The sequence below is a fragment of the Protopterus annectens genome, chromosome 9.part0 (genome assembly GCF_019279795.1).
Source record: "Protopterus annectens isolate FY-2018-M chromosome 9.part0, PAN1.0, whole genome shotgun sequence".
Lineage (NCBI taxonomy): Eukaryota > Metazoa > Chordata > Ceratodontiformes > Protopteridae > Protopterus > Protopterus annectens.
Window position 1 is genome coordinate 446,077,003 of NC_056743.1, and position 18,389 is coordinate 446,095,391.

The window sequence follows — 18,389 nt, forward strand, 5'->3', positions numbered from 1 at the left end:
AAAGCCCTTTAGAAAATTCATGCTAAGTGACACACACACAGACCAATAATAACCTATATATTGAAGTGACAGAAAAGAAGTCTGTCTAAAGCACTCAATTTTAATAATAAGCAGAGTATACTGTGAAAAAATGATAGCTGCTATAAAACACACAGTAAGACTTATCTAAATGTCAAAATATACTCTATAAAAAATAATTGTATCAGACAGAAAATTACTGTCAACCATAAAAAAATGCTTAACAGTAATTATCAAACCAAAGCCCTTTAGAAAATTAAGGCTAAGTCACACCCACACAGCAAATAACTATCTAAATATGAAAGTGACAGGAAAAAGCTCAGTCTATAGCACAGCATTTTTAATGCTAAGCTGACCATACTGTTATCTAACTATTTTAAATACACTCTAAATAAGAAACCTATGTAAGGTTTTGTGTAAGTTATGACAAAAGGTCACTGACAAAGCACACTCTTAAGTAATCAGAAAGTCTTTAAACTAGGCCTGAAAACAAGAGGCCAACTAGAAATTTAAAGCACACTAGGGGAAGGGAATATAATATAGGTAAACACAAAAATAAGCTACAAGAGCTTTATAAAACTATCTAAAACTACCTAGATATCAATATAAGTAAGAAATATATGAAAAAGAAGTTTCACTGGCCCGAGCTAACGAGAACCTCTGATCCGTTGCAGTGGCAAACTAGATCTGAGGTAACTCTAGGTGCATCATGGGATAGGGACTTGGCCTCGAGCTATTTGAGGACCTCGAGATTTGCAATAGGCCGACTCAGAGGAGAGGAATTGGCTCTGAACTCATCAGTAAAGAATGAATGGCGAGATAGAACAACCTCACATCTGAAAGTTCAGCTACTTAAAAAGGTGGAATGTCTCTAACAAAGATTGAGGAGTAGAAATAATGCTACAAGGACTTAAAGGTGATCCACTACCCATAAGGATTAACAGTTTTCTCCAAGACATAAAATGGCACAGCAAATAGTAATGTAGGTACAACTCGTCTTCCATGGGTAAACTTGTTAGTGATGTTTTCCAAAGACATCATGGAACTTGGGAGGAAAATCTAAAATAAACAAATGGAAACTACAAGGTAAAGAGTTCAGAAAAAAACTTTCCTATTTAGGTACTTTATGCACAGAGAAGACGAAAGACTAAAGACAGATGACTGAGCACTTCTCACAGCATAAATTACATGGTGCCGGCTATAACCTGTTTTCAAAGTATTGCACAATGTCCCAGGTATGAAAAAGTTGAGATCTGCTCTGGAAACTTGACTGGAAGGGCACACACCTACCTACATCTAACTCACATGAATAAAACTACAATGCAGCAGTGATCCTTATGACAAACATCTAAAGGAATCCTCTTCTGTGCAGCGGACAACATAGAATCCCTACAGCAATGACTGACACAAAGTAGCCAAAGTGAAGTTATCCAGAGAGAGAGAATGTTCAGATGCTCATTTTCTGTGCCAATATTCCTAAACTATAACTTATTGAAAAGTCCTGAATGGGGGAAGCCTAATATGCTTTTTTTTTCTATAGGGACCCTCCTCATTCATTCTAGGTTAATCCTAATCCGTCATCCAGTTGTCCATAAACAAATACCAGCTGCATCAATACTTGTATAACTTGAGCTACTAGCTTTCAACCATCTCTTATGATTATGGAGATAGGAGTTTGACCACTACTGAACTGCCATAGACATTTGGACTTTTAGCTCTTGCTCAACAACTCGTCAAGCGTGGCTTTAGCACAGTTACTGCCACTTGTTGCACAGATAATTGCTAGACATGTGCTCCAGGAGACTATTAAGGAGCCTAGGCCAACTTCAAATTTCCGCAAAACACTGTCTAGTTAAGTGACTTGCTCAAGGTCAAACCCTGTACCCTTGACACAGGAAATAGCTCATTAAGAAGTCAGAACTCAAGTTCTCTGCACTAACTGTGAGAGTCATCCAATAACAACAGTACACGTTCATAATCTTCTCCATAGCATTTGAATTAAACTCCTCATTCATACCTAGCACTACAGTTATGACTAAAGCTCGTCTGTGTGGGGGCAGTCTGTGATCCTACTTTCAAAATCCAAGACATTTTATGTTATTCTAAGACGCTTATAACAGCTACTCTATGCAAAGCAAAGTTATGCCCAGCCCAAAAGTTGCTGCAAAACTGAGTTTACTTATATGAGAAGTTAGATTTGCAATACAGGTTATATCCTTCTCTTGCATAAGCACTACGGTGTTCCGGTCCACATGCTCATGCAAACAGAATGAAGCTATCAAGCAATCAACAAAAACAGCAGCTTCAGATTTTCCAGCCCTCTCCCTCTTCAAAATCAAAACAGAAATCCAACATAGACAACTGTCTACAACAGAACCTCTTCTTCCTTTATGAAAATATTCTCCTACATCTTCAGCTTGTAGCAGCAACATGGATCTGCCATGACTCAATCTGGACTACAAAGACTCACCTCACTGGCTAATGATTCCACTTAAAACATTTATCCTTAATGTTGCCGAGTTAAGAAGCCACACTATTTGAAGTTGCAACTCGCTACTCATTGCGGTACTCCTCGTGTGTCCCAAGCTACCCACCCCCCCTACATTAATGATATACTACACATATACTGTTGCCATGCAACAAGGGATCATGAGTCACTTCTAGCAGTGGTTCACACAGCCTGCATAAACTTTGCACATCATGTCTGTGCATACTGCTTGTGCTCCCTTATGCAATTCACTGTGTTATTTTGTGTTAGGTACCCACACATACATATACACATACACACTAAAATCAGACAGGTCTGTGACAGGCCAGACTGTTCTGTCTACTAGAAAGGAAATCTGTCAAGAACAAATGTTAATATAATTTAATTTTGCATTAATGGCAACACAGGCTGAAGGTTCTGAAATGACAGAGTTTGCTGAAATCTCAGAGGTCTTTCAAACTCGTTACACAATGTCTAGTGTTATAACTAGAGCAACCTGGGGACACAGCAAAAGCAGACAATGCGTCCAGAAGTTTTTTCATACAATTTTGAAATTCTCAGTTAGGCCTTGAACATCCAGTCCACAAAGGACATTGCTCCAAAAATAAGACAGGATTCTTAATTCCTTGTTTCTGAATGAAAATAAATTAGCAACACTTGGCAAGAGAGACTACTCAGACAACACTACGCATGCACACCAAGTAGCAGCATCAAAGTTGCATCTAGTCACATATAAACTCAATCAAACCTGTGAGGAGCTCCCAGTCATCATCTAGTTTGTGGAAATAAGATATGAAATTCATAAGACACAAGAAAAAAAAAAACTCAACCGCATGAGGCAAAGCCCTGTGGCAAAGATGATCCTCATGACAAAATTCAGTGTGTGAAAAAAAAAAATCATTTTAATTTTTTTCTCCCAAAGGGGTCAGAGAAGCAGAAAAAGCTCTTACTTGATGAGTCACCTATTTTAAGGGCAGTATACAAGTCAGGATGTTTTCAAACTGCATATCACATGTTCCCTCAATACTCCTTAGGACTGATTCGAAGTGATTAGCCAGAACTGTAAGGTTTTCTTAATGTCAAAAGGCAATCTAACACTAGACAATTTAGTCTTCTCCAATCTAACTCCTCCAACTTCCATAAGGAGACCTTTAACATACGGCTCTAAAGGAAACTATAAGGCTCTTCAGGAAAAAAAACGATGCACTGGTGAGTGAAAATAATCCCTTGTTCTCTATCACTATTAGGTAAATCAGTCTGAAAAGCATCAACAACTTAAGACATCTACCATCGAAACACAAAACAGGAAGGAAAGAGCTTTTCCACAACTATCTGCTGAGAAAACGTTGATCACCACAAAACTCTGTAGGAGGAAGGCAGCGAAGTGAGGAAAGACAACAGAGGCATAACAAAACAGCAAGTGCTACTAGGGCCAATGCTGCTTAAGAATATTAGCAGTGTAGTACACACAAAAGTAAATTCTAACTGCAAGTAAACAAGTCTAAACGAAGCATATCTTCACATGTTCCTGATCAATTTCTACAAATTAAAGAGAAAGTTTTTGAGGGACAAAATACAAATGGAGCATCTAATTCTAGCAGAAGTCACAGTCTGCGAGGAATACTCCAATCTGGTCATCAAGCACTCACCCAGGGGGAGAGCAAGGGGACATACACCGGATCCCTCAAACTCTACCAATAATAATAAGTACAGAGAGTGTTAAACACAGACTGGAGTTCTGTTCTTAGCTTGGGCTTACAAAGAGTGACCAATGTCCAATGTGGGCGATATGGCTGTGAGGAAGTAAACCCACAGGTCATCATCTTGTTTGGAAACTAAGTGATTAGCATGGGTAATCTTAGCCCTGTACTCCAAACATCTTGCAGACAGACAGTCTCATAGAAGACACGTATATACCTTCGCAGACTGACTGCTTTTTACATAGTTTTCAAGGAATGCTCTTCCTTATAAACTTCTCAAGATTCTATCAGTGGAGCAAGTAAGTGGGTAGGGAATGCCTCTAGATGATGAACTGTACTACGGTACATTCTAAAATATTTGGAATGAATTACCATTTGTTTATGCTTATTTTTCTATACAGCCCAGTTAGAATGCATGCACAGATTTGGTAGGGTAATAAATCTGAGGAAATCATATTCAAGCCTTAGCAAGTCAGATGTGCTAGCAATAAAAACTTTCCATAAAATGCCAAAGAGTTGCAAGTTGGTACTAAGTGTACTACGGTTATGTCAAACCGAAAAGTGTCAGTCTGATCTACTGACAATGACAACAAATATTCTAGTTAGCACTATAGTTGCTTACCTTGGAAAAATAGCCCACGAGGTGGCAGCCTTTGGTGTCATTCTGTGTTAAAACATAAAAAAGAAATGGCTCTACATCATAGTAGAGTGTTTTGTGATCCAGGAAAAGCTTTGCCAGTAAACACAAGTTTTGACAGTATATAGTGCTAATGTTCCCATCCACCTATAAAGAAAAAGGAAAACAGAATATTTCATTGTAATACTTCTGTTAAAGAACTTGGCTGTACTGGAAAAAAGTAAACTGAACTACATTACACATTAGCAAATCCTGACAGAAATAAATCACAAAAACTGTAGGTATCCACGAATAAACAAGTCCTCTCCCTACTTGCAACAAATTCCTCTACAAATAAAGCCAAAGCCATGTTCATGGCCTGACAATTGATAATGTCATATGCAAACAATCTTGAAGTGTCTCCCCAAGTCAAATGTTACATGATTCACGGTGACAGGCAAGGTCTTTGGTTAAGACAGTACATTTTAAGTAGATCACATAAGTGGAAAAAACACAAAACTAGTCTGCTCTCCATTGTACATGTTCGATGATCAAGAACTGACCAACCTAAATCTAACGCACTGTGATGCATCTAAATGTAATACTTAAAAACAGAATGGGAAAATATGCTTTAGAAGACTATTCGTTATGTTCTTACTCTAAATAAAACACTTCTGAGCAACCTGAAACACCAAAACATTCCTATACTATGTTGTAAAGATGTACAATTTAAAGTTTTTAATTCTTCCCCCACAGACAGAGTGCAGCTGCATATGTTTAAATATGATAGTCATTCTAGGAATCTCTTGATGGACTGTCAAGAAAAAACAGAGATGGGTATCAGTCCTCTGGCCTGACCATCTCTAGCAGTTGGACATCCCTACAGGAGCAGGTGTCTGTTTTATATAAAAGACACAACATGATGCACAGTAGCAAGCAGCACATCCCTGGTAACACGTGAGCTGATCTAATAATGTTGGATCTCTTTTTTTTTAATGAATAAATGATTTTGTGAATTTATTTACTTATTTGACAAAGGTGAGATTAAAGAAAAACTGTGCAGTGTTCATCTGCAATCCCACTAAAAGACTGCCAGACACTAAAAATTGTATAAAGCAGGCGGCAGCCCCCTTGTTGGATGTGCATGGCTGTCTTTCACCAACAATCAGTAATGACCATTAGAATAATTTTTATACTTTAACCCTTTTTAAATGTTCAAAAATAACAGAATTAACACATTAAATATAAATAAAGATGCACTGAGCACTTAAATGACAGCACCACTGTGATGTTAATGAAGTCGGTACCACCCACACCTGCAAGAACTACACACAGTGCGTTCTAAAGTATGGAATCTCCAAGCAGCATGCCTTCACAGACACACACATATATGTGTGTACATATGTATGTGTGGTGTGAGGTGTGTGTGTGTATATATATATATACACATACACACACACACATATATATATATATATATATATATATACATATACACACACACACACATATATACACACATATATAAATATACACACACACGCGCGTGTGTGTATGTACATAGATTAGGGTTGACACCTTTTGTTTTGGCTAAAACCAGACCAAGGACACACCCCTCTCACACCGCCTATCTCCTCACCTCTCCCTGCCCACTTCCATGGCATCATGTCAGAGGAGGGGAAGTCCCCTTTGTCTCCCTTTGTGATGACTTCTTTCTGATTTACTATGATTTTCTATAAAACAAGCATAACATATCCGATGATTTAACAAAATGATATTCTGTTTTTTTTTTGAAGAATACTAGAGTTTGTACAGTGTTTTCCAGACTACCAGACAACGGTTTGATTTCCAGACAGCTTGGGAAAAAAAAAAACGGCTACCAATATGTGACAGCCATAAATGCGTCATCCTCATGCTGGACCAGCAATCAAGGAGCTTGAATCCTCATCACCGACACTGGAGATAGAGTGCACTTGGAATACAAATGGATGCACTCAGTATTTCCAGATGCAGACTTCTCTGCATCAAGTACTACTTCCCTTAAGGGCACACAGGGAACACACTCAGCCAGGGGTCTGGATGCCTCTATATTTGTCTTCCTCCAGGTCCCCAAAAGGACTCTCCACTGGTACGGCTGTAGGGTTAGGTCTTCAGCCGAGTACCCAAGCCAAGTCCTCCAACACCCCTTCAGTAAACCCAGTGTTTCGTGTCCCTGTCCCAAGTAGCCGACACACACCTGGGAAAGGCTGGCACAGATTACTTGCTCTACCAACTTTGCCCAGCCTATAAGGTAGTTATTCACTGCCACCAGTCAAGTTAATGTAAGGTTCTTAAAAGGCTAACCAATTTTACTGTGTAATATTAACACCAATATAAATGGTAGTAGTTCACCAAGACGGCTAGGCCTTCTGGAGTGGCCCACACAATGTCACCAAACAAATAAGTACTCTCCAAGGTCAGATACTTTCTATAAGGACCAGCCACAATAAAAGTTTTAAAATATATTTAATAATAAAAAGTACATGAATATACGGACTATATATTCACAGCAAACCACAGAGCTCACATCACAAGAAATATTAAAGAACACTGATGGACAGACTCAGACAAATAAAACAATGTCTAAATTAAGCTTCACTATATTTCTGATTGAAGACTTTTTTCTGTTCCAGAGGACTGGCAGAATTACCTCATCTGGTCACCTCATTCTAAGTTTTCACAGTATTCCCCACTGAAGCTGAAACATGAAGTTTGCACAGACGGCCACAATACACATCCAAATGTTTATGGCAGTGCCTGTGGCCTCCCCTCTTTTCAATGAGCTAATGGACAAAGGCTCTTTCCCCAAAACCCAGCAACTCTGGTCCTATTCAGCACTGTGGGGTGCCTTTTAATGGCTAAACAGCTAATTTACATTTCCCTTATTTTTCTTGCAGCAAACCTCTGCTGTGCCAGTATCCTCTATTAAAACAAATACATTTAATTCAGTTACAAAAATACACATACATTTATCTTCATTTCAGCAGGGTGCATTGTTGATATATTTCAACACAAGCAAAGCTGAGAAATACATCATCAGTACAAGCATCTGTACAAAATCAGTTTGACATACAAATGACATACAGTTCTAATATATCTGTAACAAGCATCTTTTATAAATCAGTGTGATATTCAAGGGACATGACATTCTTTACAAAACTCCAGACTTGCCCATATCATCACAGGTGGCAACACTGTGCGCGCACACACAATATCTAGGCCTGATATTAGAAGTCCCTCTGAGGAATTGCTTAATCACAGGATGAGAGAAGAGGGGTGGGTCTGAATTCATAATGGGCAGAGATGGCCGAGGCATGGATTTTAATAGAGGAGAAATAGGGGCCACTATTGAGCAACTCTGCTAGGTAATCCAGGATGAGAGGGATGGAAGGTTGGTAGGTACTGTCCCCTTTTGATTGTTTCCAGGAGTAGAATATTTTCCATTTTTTTGCATATGATTTTCTTGTGCTGGGCCTTCTGGCCACTGTGATGATGTCCAGGACCTGTTTGCGTAACAGGGACTCCTTGTTAGTTTTTAGTATAAAAGCCATGCTGAAAGTTTGAAAGTCTGTAGGTCTGGGTGCAGTACCTTCCCCCTCTCCTGGGTCAAGAGGTCCAACATCAGGGGAAGTAGCTTTGGGGGCTGTAATATCAGACTGCGTAATAACGGGTACCAATGCTGTCTGGGCCAATCTGGAGCAAGGAGTATTGGCCTTTGGTCTCTCCTCTCTTATTTTGATCAGATCTTGGGAATAACGAGCAGAGTAGGGTATGCGTACACAAAGAGGGAGCTCCAAGAGAAGGTCAAGGCATACACCTTCCATGCAAGGAGTTGATACGCCTTGGTACAGAACTTGTGCAGCTGGTGGTTGAGGTGCAAGGCAAAGAGGTCCGCTTCTGGGGTCCCTAGCTCCTGGGTGATTTGAAGAAAGATTTCTCTGTGGAGTTGCCATTCGTGGGGGTCCAGTAAGTTTCCGCTTAGGTGGTCCACCAGTATGCTGTTGATCCCTGGTAAGTATTGGGCAATTAGGTGTAGCCCCATGGAGGTGGCTCTAAGCCAGAGACTTATGGCTAACCTGCGCAGGGGAGAAGACTGGGTGCCCTCCCCCTCTTGTTGATGTACCACATTACTGTGGTGTTGTCTGTTTTTATAAGGAGGACCCCCAGCCTGACATGGGGTTGGAAGGAAGTCAGACCCTTTTGCACTGCCATCATTTATTTCTGGTTGATGTGCAAGCGAAGTTGCTGGGCATTCCAAAGGCCTTGGGTACACCTGCCTGCAAGGTGTGCGCCCCAAGCAATGTCTGAGGCGTCGGTGGTGATGGTCTGGCTGGAAGGGAGGAGGATGAAGGGAAGACCCTTGTTCATGGCAAAGGCCTCTGCCCGCCAAAGAAATTCGGTCCTTATACAAGGGATCCGAGGGAGAGTGGTCTCTAGGGACTGAGAGTGCTGACATTAAAAGTTCTTAGTACCACTGAAGTTTTCTCATGTGAAGCCTGGTGAGAGGGATGAGAAGGATGCAAAATGCCATACATCCCAGGGCTTGCAGGAACTTCTTCGCAGTGAGTTGACTTCTGGAAGCCAGCTGGTTGAAGTAGAGAGGCAGGAAGCGCTGCTTTTGTGGGGATAGGAAGGCCATTTGGGTTGCTGTGTCTAGCACAGCTCCCAGGAAAACAATTTTTCTGGTATGCTTTTGCTTTGATTTTTTTCTTGTTGATGGTGAACCCCTAGGGAAGTTAGGAATGATTTGACAAACAGAAGGTCCTGGAGCAATTTTTCTTTGCAGTCTGCCTGGACGACGCAGTTGTCCAGTTAAGGGTACATCTGTATATTTCTCTGTCTGCAGAATGCTACAGCCGGGGCCAAGCATTTGAATACTCTGGAAGCCGTAGATAAGCCAAAAGGCAGTGCAGAGAACTGAAAGTGTTGATAGCCTGCATTGAAGTGCAGGAATTTTCTGCATGATTCCCTGATGGGGGAAATGGAGGTAGGCATCTTTTAGGTCTAGTGTCACAAGCTAGGCTTTCTGTGTGAGCATTGGTAGAAGCTGCTGCAAGGTAAGCATTTTGAATCTGTGGACCACCAACGAGGTGTTCAGTTTGGATAGATCCAGGATGTGGCGCCAAGTGCCCTCTTTTCTGGGAACAAGGAATAGTCTGGAGTAAAAAAACTTTTCCTGTTTGATCTGGAGGGACAGGTTCTACTGCCCCCTGGGACATTAAGAGTTTGGACTTGTTTCAATGCCTCTGCCCACTGGTTTGGCAGGAGGTCTGGGTACCCTCTTGGAATAGGGAGTTCACTGAAGGAGAATCTGTATCCCTGAAAAATGACTTAAGACCCACTGGTCCTTGGTTATAGAGACCCAATTTATTTATTTATTTTCAGTTTGATTACCGGGGAAGTCCACTGGGCCAGAATATGCCCATTTTCAGTGGAGGCCCAGGGAGAAAAGCTCCATAAGCAACACGAATACAAAAAGGTTACATAATGCAAAGGTAAAATACATATATAAATTTGTACAGTTAGGAACAGCAAATGCTTAAATTGTACATTATAAACACAATTAAAGACAATAGATAACACAGTTTACAAGTATTTACATTCAGAGCAATAAGTTTCAACTGTGTGAAAAATAAGCATCTGAGGCTACTTGATATTGACGATATTTAGATACTTGGAGTCAAGAGAGAGAGCTTGCTTAATCTGAGGATGCTAGCTAAGGTTTGTTTTTGGAGAACAGAAAATAAAGTTGTAGGGAAGCATGTAGCAAGGAGTATGGAGAGATCAAAGGGGAAATTTCTTAGAATTTATGTAGGGTGAAAGCAGGAACATTTACGTTTAGTAGACAGGTATGAGAAAAGTTGGAACTTGAAGGATTCAGTTAGGTATATAGTCCTAAGTGAAGGAGGGAGAGAGTTCCATTTTTTGCCTAGAGAGAAAGAGAGAAGGAGTTGGCCTGCAGGACGTTTGGGTTTGTGGATAGAGATTAAATTTTGGTGTTCAGACCTCAGAGATCTGATTGGGATGTATGGGGGAAGGATGTTTGTTAAGGCTGGGCATTTCCCTGGATAGAATATTAATTTGTGAGCGGTGGTTAGTTGGAGATATTATAGGTGGTTAGAGAGTTCCAGCCAGTTCAGAGATTGTAGGGTAAGGCAATGGTGAGTAGAGGTTTTGGATTTAGAGATCTTATTATAGCAAACTTCGAGTTTAGAGGTGTTGGAAGAAGACAGGTTAGTTAGAAGAGGGGCTCCATATAGTAAAGAAGGACGGAGGTAAGTAGTTGCTATAGTATGCCTGGAGGGGTTGGAGAGAAAGCGGTTATTCCTATAGAGCATACCTAAGCTTTTGGTGTGTTTTCTTTATGTTTTGTTGTATGTGGATATCAAATTTAAGGTGTTCGTCTATAGTAATGCCAAGGAGTTTTGCAGAAGGGACCACTTCTATAGCAGTGTTGTTTTGGCTTAGGACTTTGAAAGCATTTTTGTCGAAAGAGAAAGCCCTGGAGGGAGGGAAAAAATGTATTTTAGATTTATTAGAGTTGAGAGAGAGATGGTTGTGGTGCATCCAGTTCTCAGTAGTGGAAAAAGCTATTTGGGTTTTAGTCAACAATTCAGGAAGGTTAGAGGTGGCACAGACTAAGGTAGAGTCATCAGCGTATTGGATAACTGTTGTGTCAGGGATGACAGTGTGAAGGTTATTTATGAAGATGTTAAAAAGCATAGGTCTGAGGATGGACCCCTGGGGAACACCAGTAGGTGTTGGCAAGGAGTTCTTCCATCTGACAGTTGAGATCTGTCTGATATGTAGCTGGAGAACCAGGATAGGGTGTCAGGGGAGAGATGAAAGAGAAGGTGCTTGTGGGAGATGGTGTCGAAAGCTTTTGAAAGATCTAGCAGTACTGTGGATACTAGTAATCCAGAATCCCGGGCTTGATCTATTGTTTCGAAGAAAGATAGTAAGGCAGTAATGGTGCTGTGGCCAGGGCGGAAACCATGCTGGGTGGGTGTTATGAGGTGGTTCTGAGTTAAGAAAGGCATAAGTTGGTGGTGGACACATTTGTCTAGAATTTTTGATACTGGCGAGAGTAGGGCAACTGGGCGGAAGTTGGAGATATTGGTGTTTTTGCCTCCTTTGTGAAGAGGTAGAATGAAGGCAGATCACCAGAGTTTGGGTACATATGACTCTCTTAAAGATCTTTTAATTAGGATGCTGATAGGGAGAGCGATACCTTCAGCAGCAGATTTGAGGAAGGAGGAGGGTATGTTGTCGGAGGCATTTGAGCATGGCTTTAGTTTGGATAGGAGTCTTTTTATGAAAGTAGTTGAGACAGATTTGAGCTGGAAATAAAGAGGACAGTTATGAGGGTTGTTAGGAGAAGAGGAAAGAGAGTTGAATGGATTATGGTCTGGAAATGATTTGGTTAGATTAGCTATGGATTCTGTAAAAATGTATTGAAGTGAGAGCTTAGTTCTGAGTCAGTTATGCTAGGGTCAGGGCAGGGATTATTCCTGGACCCTGGATGGAGTAGGGAATGAACAGATTTCCAGAATTGTTTTGGGTTCTTGTTATTGTTGGACTGAAGTTTATTATAGTAGTTTTTTTTTGTCCAAGGTGATTAGTTTTATTTACGTGGCTGCGGAGTTGGGTGTATTGAAGCAAGGTAGAAGGCATCTTATTTTTCTGGTATAGCTTCCAGGATTTGTCCCTGCGATGCATGATTTGTTTTGTTTCTTTGGATAGCCAAGGAGTAGAATTAGCCTTGACTCGTTTGTTTCTTGGAAGATAGAGTTAAAATGTTCAACAGCATTGTCAAGGGGAAGAGTATTTAGGATTTGACAGTTAACATGTTTAAAAGTGTTTGAGAAATTTGTAGGGTTGAAGTTGCTGAGATTACGAGTGTGGATATAATGGTGTCGATATTGGGTGGAGTTAGCTGAGCGATGTATGAAAGCAGGGAGATGGTCACGGAAGGTGTCTGGGATAGTGCCAGAGAGAGTTATTTTGTTTGGATGGGAGACTAGGATCCAGTCGATGATGGATCCTGGGGGAGTGGTTTTTGTTAGGACGAGTGGTTGTGTGGATTACTTGGGTGAAGTTGTAGAGGTTAATGAATAGGGAGGGGGAAGGAGAGTTAATTTTATTCCAATCAATATTAACATCGCCTAGAATGTAGGTTTCGAATTCTATTTCAGTTGAGGCCCAGTGATGAATATTTTCAAGGTTAGAGATGTTGTCGCCTGGGAAGATATATAGGGAGATAATGCAGACATTTTTATGTTTATTTAGTCATAGGAGACTAGCTGTTAGTTCAGAATTTTTGAATTGTGGAGTTGGAATTTGTAGAGGGATTAATGAAAGAAGGTTGGAGTAAATTAGTGCAGAGCCTCCACCTTTTTTGTTTAAATGGTCACTTCTATGGATTTGGAAGCCAGGAGGTAGGATTTCAGAGTCAGCAATATGGGGTTTTAGCTAGGTTTCTGAGATGGCTAAGATGTCAGGTTGGTTGTGGAAAATCCAAGATTGTATTTGGTGTATTTTATTATTAAGGCTCTGGGCATTGATAGTGAAGAACTTAAGGATGTTAAGAGAGGAAGCAGAAGAAGAAGAGGGAGGGGGGAAGGGGAGTGTGTAATAGAAGCAGTAGGGGATGGGGGGGAGGAGTTATTTGTGAGGCAAGGGCCAGGGTTGGGATGGATATCTCCAGATAAGGCTAGGTCATTATAGGGAATAACTTTTAGCCTTTTGGGTTTGTTAAGTAGGAAGCTGCTTGGGGCTAGTAGTAGTTTAAGAGTGAAGGTATTTGTAGTACTGGAGAAGAGTTTGGGATGGAATAGGTAGAGTAAGTTAGGAGGAATAAGAGGATGATATGATGTGGAAGTAGGTTGATAGAAATGGTTGCAGGTGAGTGCAAGGGATAGTCTGAGTAGGAGGTAGGAATAGGGGTGTTTTGGAAGAGTAAGAAGTAGCAAAATAAAGAGGAATTAGTAGTACAAGAAGGGAGCATGAGACACGGATAGTATAAAGGATTAGGGAGGGCATGTTTACAGAAGGGAGGGATTGAAGAGAGAAATGTAGAGGAAGTGAGCAGGATAATAGGGGGTGGAGAGCTAAAGGAAGTTGATGGGGTTGTGATTCTTTACAGGGGAGAGAAAGACTAAGTGTAGTGAAGAGTGAAGGTCAAGTAGGGTGGGAGGAGTAAGAGCGGGAGGGGAAATAAGGAGAGGAGTGTGTTTAGTTAATTGGTATGGGTGGGAGGGGTAAGTCAGGAATAAATGTAGATGTGCTTGGGGTGGGTGGTATTTGGGGGCAGGGTAGGGGAGCGAGTGAGCCCGCAGGGCAAACAGAGCAGGAAGAGCCAAAGGAAGGAGAAATGGGAGGAAAACAATCAGTGTGAGAGCGCCAGAAGGTAAGTTTGCACTGCTAAGAAGCAAGTTAAAAGACTGACAGCGAATTAGGGTTGTAGGTATATATATAAAAGAAATAACAGTAGAAGAAGGTCGGAGGCTTTATGAGGGATGGAGAAGGGTATATGTAGAGTGGAGAAGTGAATAGGTAATCCAGGGAGAATAGTGAGGGAGAGAGCAGTAGAAGAGTTGTCTATGAACTATGTGGGGAAGATAAGGTGAAGAGTGGGAAAGATAATAAAGACAGCAGAACGGTAGAGGATCACCACCTAGGGGGCAGTCAGTTTGATACAACAGAGACCCCTATAGGGGAAATATCAGGTTAGGGGAAGGAAGGAATCATCATGAGACAGAGTAGGAGTAAAAATATAAGAGGGAGAGTAGGGTTATTTAATGGATAAGAAAAGGGAAAGTTTTGGCTGCTGGCTAACCTGGCAGGGAAGCGTACAGCACCCTACTAGAAATTATGTATTACCTTTAAATATTGCAAAATGGTTAAAGCACTGCACATACTTTCACTGAAAATTCCTTGCAGGGAGCAGATGGTTTTTAGTTTTAGAGTTTAAATGTCCTTGTATGTGGGTTCTTAGTATGGACTTCCGATAGGGTACATTCAGGAGGTTAGAGCAGGATAGGCAGGAACACAAGCTGGAACATGCAAGGAGAGAAAGAGAGTAATGAAGCATACAGTACAAGAGTCAGGAGTTATAATCAGACAGTTATAACAATACACAGTTATTTTTGCAAGTTGAAAATTGGATAAAGCAGCTCTGTAAGAATTAAGTTAAACACAATCAAATACCATAATGTCACAAAACCAAGGCACAGAATGGGTAAAATGTGATTAATAGCAGGCACAGCACACAGTTCAGCTAAGTGACAGAGTCTGATAACTATGTTATAATCCTAGAATGTATAAAATGCATTAGGCTTCGGGCAGATTAGTATTTTGAATTACAGCTAGTACTAGCGACAGACTGATACTTAGTTGTACTCCTATTATGTATAAATACATCAGGTTTCAGGCAGAGTGGCATTTTATAATGCAACTAGCACATGTCCAGTTAATTTGATTAGCACAAACACCAAACGGCTGTTTTAAGACTCCACGTGCAGAGCGCTGAGATAGTAGTGTAGCTGCACAATATTCGGAGTCAGATAGAGAAGTTGAAGTTTTAATACAGATAACACAGTTTCAGTAAGCGGTTAAACAAGCCCACATAACATTTAGATTCAGTTAATAAGTTGCAGTTTAAAAAAAAAAAAAAAAGCTAGCACACTTTCAGTTGAGCGACTAAACAAGCCCCACACAGCTGTTACAAGAAAATCATGCTAATCATTAAAGTTTGAGCGTTAACAAGTACATTTCCATTAGGATTAGTCCAAAAAAGCTTCCGACTAACAAATAACTAGCACCGTTTCAATTAAACAACTTAAACAGCCCTAGCAGCTGAGTAAAAACATACATTACTTCAGGATACAGATAGGAACAAAATAAAAATGAAAAATAATTGCAATTTATATATTAACTAGTGCAACTACAGATATACGACAAAGAAAGGAGAACAAGCTCCTAACAGCTGAAATCAGGGACCGCGTGCAAAGCGCTACATTAAGTAAGCGTTTGCACCGGAGAGCAAAGTACACACAGTTCACTTTTAAAGATGACCATTGAAGGCAGGCACAAACGTTATGCAATTTAAAACTTTAATTAGGCAACTGAGAGCTTCAGAGGATGTACATACTGTAGGAGAATGTGAACACTGGAGCCAGGGATGCACAGCAGCCTGGGGCAGGACTGTAGAATAAAGATGGCCCCTCCTTGGATGGGGTAGCTAAATAGAGTGAGGGAAGTAAGTTAGGCAGAAAGGGGAGGAGTGAGTGGGCTGAAAGAGGAGGGAGAGTAAACAGAGAGTGCCATTACAATTGTCAAAGAGGGTGAGCCTTCCTCCTAGTTTCTGATGAGTGAAAGGAGGGCAGAGGGGGGAGGGAGAGTCATTGTGAGTGCTTGCTATAGAAGCTTGGCTTAAAACTCCCTGCCTTAGAGATGGAAGTGGTCCACTGATTGCTTCTTTGCTGGCACTGGGATAGGGGCCTAGATGGCCTGTCCCTGCAGGGCTCACCTTGACCCTATCTGCTAGGTGCAAGGAAGGCCCAGTGCTTAGAGGGAAAGTTCCTGCTGCATCTGGGAGGTTGAACTTGAAAAAAATCTACCTGTTTGCATAGATTTTGCTTTGTCTTCCATCTTTTTAAGCACCTCTTCTGCTTTTTCTCCAAACAGGCGTTCCTTATCTAGGGGTGCATCAATATGTTTAGACTTGACATGATCAGGGAAAGGTTGTTCCTTCAGCCATGCATGTCTCCTAATAACAAATCCTATCACTGCTGCCCTGCTAGAGGCTTCTAGGGCATCATATCCACATTGTAATGAGTGTTTGGCCACTTGACAAGCAGAGTGTAGTAATTCTGCCAGCTCTTTTGAGTTGGCACCATCAGGGGAGGTAGCTATCTTCTGTTTTAATTGTTCCAAAGTGTGTAGTTGATATTTAAACACATAGAACTGACAACTGAGTGCTCTGACAGCTACGGTTTCAGAGGTGTATACTTTCTTACCTCATCTGTCCAGAGCTCTGGATTCTTTGTCAGAAAGAAGAGGACTCTTGGCATTACTAGTCTTAGCTTCTTTAGGTCCCTGTGTAATGACCTCAGGGCCTGCAGCAGGATTCCTGTACATGTACTTATGAGAATCAGGTACTCTGTAGTACCTGTCAGGTTTAGTTGGAGCAGAAGGCAGGGCCTCAGGGGCTAAAATGGATTAATGGAAAACATCATCCACCACTTCCAATATAGGTGGGATGGCCAGGGGTCTGTGCTGGGGCAGGTCCAGAAACTCTCTAAGTCATTTCTTTGACTGTGGGAAGTCTTGAGATTCCCACTGAAAATATCCCCTGAGGGAGTGAAGGGTTTCCCCAAAGGAGATGTCCTCTGGAGGGGAGGCAGAAGGGATAGATTCCTATGCATCTGAATCCTCAAACAGTTAAGGAAAATTGTTCCTCTTCAAAAGCAGAGTAGTCAGATTCCTCAGACTCTTGGTCTGTCAGTTTCTGGAGAATGATGCCTTTTCCTTTTTGGAGTGGGGGCCTGAGTACCTCGGATAAGGGAGATGAGATCCTATGCCATTTTAAGCATTTGAGCTTGGGGTGGGGGAGCAGTAGCAAGATGGTGGCTAGAAGTGGCCTGGCTGTTAGGCCTGAGAGAATATGGTCTCTGAGAAGTGGTAGTTGGACGCAAAGATATTGCTTTTTGTCTAGCATCGGTAGTGCAAAAGGCCTCATCGGAAGCCGGTGCCTAGGTCGTGGCTCTGGACCCAACCGAGGCAGAGACAGCCAAAGGCTCAGAAGACGAAGTGGATTTCTGTGGCATACCGGACTCCAAAAGGGTCTAGTTAGAGGCCTGTGTAGAAAGTGAATCGGGCTTCGAAAGCGCCTCAGTGAATTCAGAAAAACTGACAACTTGCTTAGCGGAAGAGTCGTCGGAAGGCTTAGCCTTGTGTGGCCCTCTATCTTTATCTCTACATTTTTTCAGAATGTCGACAGATTGTTGGCTGACGGACGCCATATCGGAATTCGAAGATGGAATACGAAAATAATTGCTTACAAAAAGCGCTCTACGGCAAATGGTTCTCATATTAAAGAGGGCACAGAACCATTAACGAGGGACGTCGTAGTCTGCACCTAAACAAGTGATGCAGTAAGAATGAAAGTCTTGGTGTGGGATCTGCTTTCCATAGGCGAGACAATTGTTAACTTTTTCGGACATCGGTTAGAGCAAGAAAAAAAGGTCCCTAACGGGGTACTTAGCTTTAGACGTTTTCTGCTGAAATTCAACTTCTGGTAGCGACTGACCAGCACTCGTGCAAACTGCTTCTGCTACAGGCTCCATGGCAAGAAAAACTGATGTAATGATGTTGGCTGCCTTGCTTTATAGCACTGATGACCTGAAATCAGACGGCAGTCAGCGCAAAAAAACAGTGACTCTGGTATTCGGGCCGATCGTGGGCTACCACAGGCAGGGATAACCCACAGGTGAGGACTACAACAGTGAAACACGAAGAACATCTG

General features: G+C 41.5%; 1 protein-coding gene across 1 annotated transcript in view; it reads right to left on the minus strand.

The window, feature by feature from the left end:
* KAT6A (lysine acetyltransferase 6A) overlaps positions 1-18,389 on the minus strand; it is a gene marked incomplete in the record, with an annotated part of 2,696,607 nt that overhangs the window by 556,649 nt on the left and 2,121,569 nt on the right. The window contains 1 exon segment of the mRNA XM_044082986.1: positions 4,829-4,990. Within this exon segment, the coding sequence (XP_043938921.1) occupies positions 4,829-4,990 (162 nt within the window).